A 10936-nucleotide genomic window follows, 5' to 3' on the forward strand; every position below is an offset into this window, starting at 1 on the left:
GTGGAGAGAGGAATTGGGCAGATGAAACGTCGGTTTCATGTCCTCCACGGCGAAATACGCCTCACGGGCAAGCACAGTAATCACTGTATGTGCCATTCTACACAACCTTTGCAAGCGGAGGAACATTCCACAGCCAGACGATGATGATGATGATGATGATGGCGATCAACATTACAAGGAATTTGGCCGTGTGGAACCGAGTGGACAGGCATTTAGGGATCACTTTGAAAACACATTTTAGGTAAACACCTTGGCACAAATCAGTCAACACTTGGGTAGTTCGTAACATTTATTTTCTTTTAGATTTTACGTATTTTTATTGTTTGCTTTCTCTCTCTCTTGAACGTGCAGGCTACAACGTCATTATCGTGGTCTGCACAAAATTGTCATCATGCGTGTATTCTGCTAACTGCACTATAACTACTTAATAGGAATTCATTTCTAGCCTAGGCTATTTCCTTGTTTTTCGGTGATTCAGTGGGCTCGTCTGAACAACCAATCACCGAACTGACCGCTTCTAAGCTCGTGCACGAGAATTGACGTAATCCATAGCAACGGCGCGTCACTCTTAGTTCACTCTTTGTGATTTATCCTTAGTAAGAGTAGGTCTCAGCGGCTTTGTGAATAACTTTTAAGAAAAAACTCCTACGTAAAATGTTTTAGCGCGAGTTAGGAGCACTCCTAGCGGTAAGATAAAATGCTTTGTGAATACGGCCCCAGGTGTCTACCACACAGATGGTGATTACATCAGGTTCCTGGTTCCAGAGAATTTGCCAAATCAACATTGATGACAAAGTCTGAGCTTTATTTAAATGTTATTTTCCATTCCGTGTCAAGGCAGGCCTTCGGAAAGGATGTTCAATTCTCCTTACCTGGAGTAAGGAGATATGCAACCATTTCTGGTATTGCTGTAAGACTGCACAGAACATTGATCAGTTCGGTGTAAGTATTGGTCTGTTTTGGATTTCACTTTGCGATTCCTGACCATTTATTACATTTTGATTTTATTGATAAATTGACTGGTTATTTTATTTTATATTTATTTTAAAAACTTGTACTAGCATTTATATAATGACAAAATAGGTATTATTTATTGTGTAAAAAAAAAAACACAATAAGAAATGATGCAGTTCTGTTCTACTGTGGGATATGTGGACAGGTCTTCTCCACCATGTTCAAGGAGAGCATGAGTGGGCCCTATCTTGCTGTGAACATGGCCCCTTGTCGGCCGACAGGGAGAAGGAGTGGATCCAGAGTGATTCTGAGGCCTTTCAGGTTCTGTCAGAAATAGTGCTGGATGAGCACTGGCTGAAGAATGTGGAGAAGTTCCTGAGTTTCAGGTAAGTAAACATTTTTTCATAAGAAGGTTATTGTAAGTGGCTAAGTCCTGCTATATGGGCATTTGAGATACAGTGCTCAGGCTAATGACTTGGCTGAGGTGCTTGCTATACACTGTCTTACACTTGTCACAATACTGGGCACATGGTGTTATAAACACTATTCATGGTAATGGCTCTTACAAGCATATCTATAACGCTGTATCCATGGCCACTTTCAAATGAGAACTAAAGTTATATTATATGTGTATAGATATGGGGTCATAGCTTATTCATCTGTTTCTTTTATTCTGTAAGGTCAACCGCTGAGCTGGAATCCTTCCATAATCATATACTGATGTATGCCAGCAAGCGATTCAGCTTTAGCCCACCTGTTTACAAAGCAGGCACCCTCTTAGCAGCGTTGGACTATAACCATCATGTTCACAGACCGGTGAAGAGGAAGGCTGATGGCTCAATAGAGTACGTTTTCAATAATTTTCATATATATCTATTTCAGATTTACAATATTCTAAGCTGCATGACTGATGTGGATACATTGAGACATTATTTCATCCTGTGTCAGGTACTGCAAGCTCTACAATAAAAAGTCAAAGACTTGGAGTCTATACACTGTGAAGGTGGAGAAGGACTACGGATACATGGCAGACCTGCAGAGTGCTATCCTAGAAGCCCGGCTGACATCAGACAAGGGTTTGCCAAAGACCAGAAAAAAAGGCCTAATGACCCACGGCAATATGGGGTTCTTGCAAGCATCCCACCACCCAGGACCTGTTGCAAACCCAATTCCACAGAGGAGTAGGTATGGAATGAATCCTGTTTGACATATTATCTACACATGATACAGTACATATCCCAAGTAAAGGGAAATTAAACACTTAGGAAAAGTAGTGACTTTATTCTTTCAACAGGGCAAGGAATGCAGTAAGAGACCTAGAAGAGATTGGAGGTCCCATACCAACTAAACTGGAGCTGACTGTAGGCTGCTGGGGGCTGTTTGGAATAGTATTACGCTGCTCACTTTTTGATTTTTGATATTTGTAAATATTCGATTTATTAGGTCTAAATGTCCTTCACAGTTTTGAATTATTTACACTTTGTTCTTATAAAATATATTAAAAAAAAAAAATAGGATTTTGTATATAGTTTTTTATGATCAATTTGTTTATAATTGACATATTTTCAATGCAGTTGCACGATTGTTCTGCTAAAAAGGCATTTTGTTATGTAGTGCTTTTATACTTATTTAGAATTTGCACTTGTGCTGCATGTAGTCATCGAAGGCCAGGGTGTTCCTGTGTGTGTGAGTTATTATCTTATTGTTTTATTATTTAATAAAAAAGCTTTTTACCGCACCTGCCCTCATCCTTTATCCAGCATTACACCTGCTGAATGTGCATTGTTATTATGATATGCTATAGTTATTGTCTGCTGTAACCGACAATGAAAAGATGGGTCATAATAACAGGAAACTGAACATGTATTTTTTAAACACTTTTTAATGATGCTTAAAGTCTCCTTGTGAGGAAGCCAACATATTGTCCAAGTGGGTCTGGGTACTTGTCCCGTATCCTCCAGACACAACAACTAGGGATGACGACCCTGTGTCCCCGAGCCAGTGCTCCGTATTGCCAAACAACAAACTGCCTATAGGCGGCAAACCTAAATAGTTTGTTGTCCTCCCCTGGGTCTGGACGGTCAGCCACAGCACGGACATCATTCCAGATCCTCCTGGCCAGCCGTAGAACCCCCCCCTGCATTATGTATGCGTCCATGTGAGGCATCATGGAGACACAGGAGTCCAGGAGTTGTCCACAGCATTTCCTCTCTATATCCGTAGGCATCTCCTTGCATTTGGTGCAAATGCACCAGGCTGGCTGCTGTGGGTCACTGGGACCAGGCTGTTGTGGGTCAGATGTGGGATGAGGGATGGACATGGCCAGGAGGTCAAAGATGAGGGATGGTTCCCGTTCCAAACACAGCTCCAGCAGATGGTGGGAAGCTTCTAGGTTCAGGTTTCTGATTCGAACCTGGCCAGGAAATGTACAATTACTTATTACACATTTATACTGACAATTGGCTCGCCTGATTTTTAAAAGTATGACATGAAATAAACATACCTGGGGTCTCATTTATAAACGTTGCGTACGCACAAAACGGGGCTGAAATTTGCGTACGTGACTTTCCACGCCAAGGTTGTGATCTATAAAAAACCGACTTGACGGGAGAATGTGCGCAGCCCTAAGCAAACTCTGACCCATGCGTACGCATGGTTTGGAGGAAAAGGAGAAATGGCGACACAGATTGTGTGGTGGTGAACTGAAGTCAGACAGAAGAATTGTAGAGTGAGAAGAACGATAATGTTTTATCATCGCCCTTCATAAATTTAATTTCGACCCGTATCATGCGTTAAATCTACGTAATCAGAATAATTTAAGTCAACTGCGTTATTTCTCAGTTATAACTCCAGAAACATCTCCTTAGAATAAAAATAAAAATAAATCTCTATATTTAATCCCGTCACTCCATAGGCTGTCCACTGACGGCGCGACTGCATGGAATAAAGCATCCGTCCAACATGTGTCAATAACATAATATTTTTATGTGACACTGTAAACACATAATCAAATGTCAATTAAATCCCAACTGTGGAAAACCAAGCCACACTCATCACAATCGTTGTCCGTTACTCTTGATGCTTTTCATTAAGTGTTCTCGGTCAGTCTACCGTAACCCTATAAATACAGAGGTGAGCGCCGTGGTAATGCTGCACCATATGGCACTTCTGGCGGACCATGCAAATGGCAGGATTCGGAGGGAGAGGGTCTTTAGGGACCATAACGATTTATTGGTAGGCTACATAAAAATATGTACCTTTATGTCAGACGAGTCCACTTCTTTTTTAATTCTGGGACTGTGCGCTCCGTGCTACTGAGAGTTCACTGCTGCAGCAACATGTTGCCGCTCACTCTGCTTTTGGTTGTTGGCGATCCCATCCGTGACCGCCGAACAAAACTACTTTTCGGGCATCCATTTCACCCGAAAAGTGTCTCCACTTCAGCCTCCGTGAAATTTCGCTTTTTTGCTTTTCTCAGTACTTCTGCCATTGTTTCCGACAAGACATAATACTTGCATCTGAGTCTGTTTTATATGCAGATCGCATTCATGAGGTCATTTGCATTGACCATTTATGGTTAAAAAGGGGCGTGTACAGGGCGGAACGTGAAGCTGATTCAGCTGCGCACACTTGTAGTCAGTATGTGATTTATAAAGCAAAGATTGCGTACAGGTGTGCGTACGCAGTGTTTTATAAATCCGAATATTTTTTGGCGCACGCAAAACTTGGCTTATGGGCGTACGCACATTTTTAGTAACGATCCCACGCACAGTTTTCTAAATGAGACCCCTGCTCATTTGTGATTCGTTGAATCCTGATTGCTTCCACACGGGCCATGTCCTCTTGCCCTATCGTGTCAGGACCTCTCCTACCGCGACCTCGTCCCCTTCCTCTGCCCCTGCCTCTGCCCCTAGGCTGCCTGCCTCTAGCAGCAGAACGTCCGCTGACCCTACATATCCCACGTCCTGTGCTGCTAGGACCTGGGATAATTGTCCCCAGAGCCAGCTTGGCTCTCTTCTTGGACACTCTTATAATGCAAAAAATTAGCGTTATTGTAGTACAATTCATGACTTCAAAACGTCAGTATATAATATATTGATGACCAGGGGTCTCATTTATAAAACTGTGCGTGGGATCGCTACTAAAAGTGTACGTACGCCCAAAAGCCAAGTTTTGCGTGCGCCAAAAAATATTCAGATTTTTAAAACCCTGCGTACGCACACCGTACGCAATATTTTCTTTATAAATCACAGACTGCCTACAAGTGTGCGCAGCTGAATCAGCTTCACGTTCCGCCCTGTACACGCCCCTTTTTAACCATAAATGGTCAATGCAAATGACCTCATGAATTCGATCTGCATATAAAACAGACTCAGATGCAAGTATTGTGTCTTGTCGGAAACAATGGCAGAAGTACTGAGAAAATCAAAAAAGCGAAATTTCACGGAGGTTGAAGTGGAGACACTTGTGGGTGAGATGGAGGCCCGAAAAGTAGTTTTGTTCAGTGGTCACGGGATTGGGATCGCCAACAACAAAAAGCAGAGTGTGTGGCAACATGTTGCTGCAGCAGTGAACTCTGTCAGTAGCAAGGAGCGCACAGTCCCAGAATTAAAAAAGAAGTGGTCTGACATAAAGTTACATATTTTTATGTAGCCTACCAATAAATCGTTATGGTCCCTAAAGACCCTCTCCCTCCGAATGCTGCCATTTGCATGGTCCGCCAGAAGTGCCATATGATGCAGCATTACCACGGCGTTCACCTCTGTATTTATAGGGTTACGGAAATAAGACTGACCGAGAACACCTTGGATAATCAGTTTGTAATCACCCACTTAAAATGTTCTTGAACATAACCCCTTTTTAATGCCTGATTTGTCATGAAAAGTATCAAGAGTAACGGACAACGATTGTGATGAGGAGTGTGGCTTGGTTTTCCACGCTTGGGATTTAATTGACATTTGATTATGTGTTTACAGTGTCACATAAAAATATTATGTTATTGAAACATGGACAGATGCTTTATTCCATGCAGTCGCGCCGTCAGTGGACAGTATGGAGTGACGTGATTAAATAGAGAATGTTTCTGGAGTAATAACTGAGAAATAACGCAGTCGACTTAAATTATTCTGATTAGGATTTAACGCATGATACGGGTTGAAATTAAATTTATGAAGGGCGATGATAAAACAATCGTTCTTCTCACTCTACAATTCTTCGGTCTGATTTCAGTTCACCACCACACCATCTGTGTCGCCAATTCTCCTTTTCCTCCAAACCATGCATACGCATGGGTCAGAGTTTGCTTAGGGCTGCGCACATTTTCCCGTGAAGTTGGTTTTTTATAGATCACAACCTTGGCGTGGAAAGTCACCTACGCCAATTTCAGCCCCTTTTTGTGCGTACGCAACGGTTATAAATGAGACCCCAGGTTACTAGCTCTGGCAGCTTATGCTAACGAACTACAGTTGCAATTAGTTTGCTATCTTGCTTGGCTGATACAGCTACCTTTCTTAGGCCTACCAGCGCCATTGCAATGATTTTAAGATAACATACATGGTATGTCTGTGAGTAAGATGTTGATGCTATATATGTACTTATGTAGCTATCAGCACTAATGTTTAATTACCTCGGAATCGGACATGGTGTTTCGTCTTCCTATCAATGTAACTGAATTCACATGAACGTGCATAACTGACGTTCGGTGGGAGGAGCTACAGCAGGTAGCATGGCAGGGACGGGCCAGAGAGCACGCGACGGAATCTCAACGGCTGTTTTCTCCAAAATCGCCCACCCTAGCTTTAAGTAGCCGATCTCCGAAGTTGGGTCTGTCTGCGTCCTGCAAGACGGAGGCGTAACTTGTAGTAGGAGGCGTAACTTGTAGTAGGAGGCGTAACTTGTAGTAGGAGGAGGCGTAACTTGTAGTAGGAGGCGTAACTTGTAGTAGGAGGAGGCGTAACTTGTAGTAGGAGGCGTAACTTGTAGTAGGAGGCGTAACTTGTAGTAGGAGGAGGCGTAACTTGCACTAGGAGGCGTAACTTGTAGTAGGAGGCGTAACTTGTAGTAGGAGGAGGCGTAACTTGTAGTAGGAGGCGTAACTTGTAGTAGGAAGAGGCGTAACTTGTAGTAGGAGGCGTAACTTGTAGTAGGAGGCGTAACTTGTAGTAGGAGGAGGCGTAACTTGCACTAGGAGGCGTAACATGTAGTCGGAGGAGTAACTTGTAGTAGGAGGCGTAACTTGTAGTCGGAGGCGTAACATGTAGTCGGAGGCGTAACTTGTAGTCGGAGGCGTAACTTGTAGTCGGAGGAGGCGTAACTTGTAGTCGGAGGAGGCGTAACTTGTAGTCGGAGGAGGCGTAACTTGTAGTAGGAGGCGTAACTTGTAGTAGGAGGAGTAACTTGTAGTAGGAGGCGTAACTTGTAGTCGGAGGAGGCGTAACTTGTAGTAGGAGGAGGCGTAACTTGTAGTCGGAGGAGGCGCAACTTGTAGTAGGAGGCGTAACTTGTAGTAGGAGGCGTAACTTGTAGTCGGAGGAGGCGTAACTTGTAGTAGGAGGCGTAACTTGTAGTAGGAGGCGTAACTTGTAGTCGGAGGCGTAACTTGTAGTCGGAGGCGTAACTTGTAGTAGGAGGAGGCGTAACTTGTAGTAGGAGGAGGCGTAACTTGTAGTCGGAGGAGGCGCAACTTGTAGTAGGAGGCGTAACTTGTAGTCGGAGGCGTAACTTGCAGTCGGAGGAGGCGTAACTTGTAGTCAGAGGAGGCGTAACTTGTAGTCGGAGGCGTAACTTGTAGTAGGAGGCGTAACTTGTAGTAGGAGGAGGCGTAACTCGTAGTAGGAGGAGGCGTAACTTGTAGTAGGAGGCGTAACTTGTAGTCGGAGGCGTAACTTGTAGTCGGCGGCGTAACTTGTAGTAGGAGGCGTAACTTGTAGTCGGAGGAGGCGTAACTTGTAGTAGGAGGAGGCGTAACTTGTAGTAGGAGGCGTAACTTGTAGTAGGAGGAGGCGTAACTTGTAGTAGGAGGCGTAACTTGTAGTAGGAGGCGTAACTTGTAGTAGGAGGAGGCGTAACTTGCACTAGGAGGCGTAACATGTAGTCGGAGGAGTAACTTGTAGTAGGAGGCGTAACTTGTAGTCGGAGGCGTAACATGTAGTCGGAGGCGTAACTTGTAGTCGGAGGCGTAACTTGTAGTCGGAGGAGGCGTAACTTGTAGTCGGAGGAGGCGTAACTTGTAGTCGGAGGAGGCGTAACTTGTAGTAGGAGGCGTAACTTGTAGTAGGAGGAGTAACTTGTAGTAGGAGGCGTAACTTGTAGTCGGAGGAGGCGTAACTTGTAGTAGGAGGAGGCGTAACTTGTAGTCGGAGGAGGCGCAACTTGTAGTAGGAGGCGTAACTTGTAGTAGGAGGCGTAACTTGTAGTCGGAGGAGGCGTAACTTGTAGTAGGAGGCGTAACTTGTAGTAGGAGGCGTAACTTGTAGTCGGAGGCGTAACTTGTAGTCGGAGGCGTAACTTGTAGTAGGAGGAGGCGTAACTTGTAGTAGGAGGAGGCGTAACTTGTAGTCGGAGGAGGCGCAACTTGTAGTAGGAGGCGTAACTTGTAGTCGGAGGCGTAACTTGCAGTCGGAGGAGGCGTAACTTGTAGTCGGAGGAGGCGTAACTTGTAGTCGGAGGCGTAACTTGTAGTAGGAGGCGTAACTTGTAGTAGGAGGAGGCGTAACTCGTAGTAGGAGGAGGCGTAACTTGTAGTAGGAGGCGTAACTTGTAGTCGGAGGCGTAACTTGTAGTCGGCGGCGTAACTTGTAGTAGGAGGCGTAACTTGTAGTCGGAGGAGGCGTAACTTGTAGTAGGAGGAGGCGTAACTTGTAGTAGGAGGCGTAACTTGTAGTAGGAGGAGGCGTAACTTGTAGTAGGAGGAGGCGTAACTTGTAGTAGGAGGCGTAACTTGTAGTCGGAGGCGTAACTTGTAGTCGGAGGCGTAACTTGTAGTAGGAGGCGTAACTTGTAGTCGGAGGAGGCGTAACTTGTAGTAGGAGGAGGCGTAACTTGTAGTAGGAGGCATAACTTGTAGTAGGAGGAGGCGTAACTTGTAGTAGGAGGAGGCGTAACTTGTAGTAGGAGGCGTAACTTGTAGTCGGAGGCGTAACTTGTAGTCGGAGGCGTAACTTGTAGTCGGAGGCGTAGCTTGTAGTCGGAGGCGTGTCTAGTACTTTTCTAAATCGCGGAAGTGATCTGTATGTAGCAGTGGTGCGCGGGTACATAAATGACCGCAACTCGGACCTCAAATATTAGGCCTTATATAAAAATAATGCACCCGACCCGCCCATTTAAAAATATGCTCTTGATTAGCTTAATCTTGATATGCTCTTGATTAGCTTAATCATAGCCTTACGTGAAACCGACATCCCTGAGTAATATGCATTTAAGAAAAGAAGCCTATTACAATTTTACAATGACATGTAATGCATATAGCAGTTTAACGTGGGGAACCTGCTTAAGTTTAGCCTACTTAATCCCTTAATACCATTAACAAAAAGACAGCAGATAAATAATTAAATAATTAAAGACAGCAGTTTAATAATTCAAATAATTGTATTGAATACATATTGTTATTGATCGCTTGCTGCATGTTTTCAAGGTCCTGCATGAGATAGAAAACAATGAATTAAACTAAATATTACTGATAGAAACAAGACAAGAACAATGCCACTAACAGGAGGATAGTTATGAGAAAGCCTTCATATTATGGCGTTCACATTACAAGCCTTCATTTTATATATATTTGCCGGTCTTCATACATGGATTTCTCAGGTACGTCATCACTGTTGCACTGTGCAAACTCGGGGCAGAAAGAAGCAAGCAACATCTACTAGCCTGAGTATTAAGTGACTGTTCAGTGTGCATCTCAAACGTGTTCATCTCAAATGTGGCAGGTCGTAAAGTAATGTAAGCATAGCTAGCACCTTAGAAAGCAGCTTTTATCATAAAGTCAAATAATTAGATAGACAAAGCCTCAAATATCCAAAAGGTATGTTTGGGAATATGTTGAGGGTGTGTCTGCAAGCCTTCCTGGCTATAGACGGGGGATTAGTAGGCTAACTACAACTAATAAACAATACATTTAAACTGGGCTTTCTGATAGTCATTCTATAATGGTAGATGATTTTCTGCCCCGGATTGGCGTGCCCAGGCGCAAAACCTGCTCAAAGACTGAAACAGACAACACAAACTTGTTTGCATTTTCAGAATCTTTTGCACTAGAAACCTTATTTGAAGATAACAAAGAAAACTGACCTTGGGGTCTGGCTCTTCCGCGCTCATGGCCTGATAGAATACAAAGTCATAGTTACAAAGGCAGAGTTACAACAGATATGTTCATGTTTAAGACCTGACTTCAATGAAGATCTCGTGTGAACCGTGATTTACAACGCTTTTTGTTTAGTAGGAGGAGGCGTAACTTGTAGTAGGAGGCGTAACTTGTAGTAGGAGGAGGCGTAACTTGTAGTAGGAGGCGTAACTTGTAGTAGGAGGCGTAACTTGTAGTAGGAGGAGGCGTAACTTGTAGTAGGAGGAGGCGTAACTTGTAGTAGGAGGAGGCGTAACTTGTAGTATGAGGCGTAACTTGTAGAAGAAGGCGTAACTTGTAGTAGGAGGAGGCGTAACTTGCACTAGGAGGCGTAACTTGTAGTAGGAGGCGTAACTTGTAGTAGGAGGAGGCGTAACTTGTAGTAGGAGGCGTAACTTGTAGTAGGAGGAGGCGTAACTTGTAGTAGGAGGCGTAACTTGTAGTAGGAGGCGTAACTTGTAGTAGGAGGAGGCGTAACTTGTAGTAGGAGGAGGCGTAACTTGCACTAGGAGGCGTAACATGTTGTCGGAGGAGTAACTTGTAGTAGGAGGCGTAACTTGTAGTCGGAGGCGTAACATGTAGTCGGAGGCGTAACTTGTAGTCGGAGGCGTAACTTGTAGTCGGAGGAGGCGTAACTTGTAG

General features: G+C 44.1%; 1 protein-coding gene across 2 annotated transcripts; it reads left to right on the plus strand.

The window, feature by feature from the left end:
* Positions 1 to 722: 722 nt before the first annotated feature.
* Positions 723 to 3170, plus strand: LOC130378646 (uncharacterized). 2 transcript variants are annotated; one of them, XR_008894819.1, is made up of 5 exons: positions 723 to 942; positions 1160 to 1340; positions 1635 to 1799; positions 1903 to 2139; positions 2249 to 3170. XR_008894819.1 is itself a non-coding variant. In XM_056585362.1 (4 exons), exons 1-4 carry the CDS (start codon positions 1150 to 1152, stop codon positions 2370 to 2372), a joined length of 717 nt encoding a protein of 238 aa, XP_056441337.1. In that variant the 5' UTR covers positions 723 to 1149; the 3' UTR covers positions 2373 to 3170. The 2 variants fall into 2 exon arrangements, 1 of the variants encoding a protein (XP_056441337.1); XM_056585362.1 differs by having other exon boundaries at positions 723 to 1340.
* Positions 3171 to 10936: the final 7766 nt, after the last annotated feature.

Source organism: Gadus chalcogrammus, unplaced genomic scaffold (assembly GCF_026213295.1).
Source record: "Gadus chalcogrammus isolate NIFS_2021 unplaced genomic scaffold, NIFS_Gcha_1.0 GACHA093, whole genome shotgun sequence".
In the NCBI taxonomy this organism is placed as follows: Eukaryota; Metazoa; Chordata; class Actinopteri; order Gadiformes; family Gadidae; genus Gadus; species Gadus chalcogrammus.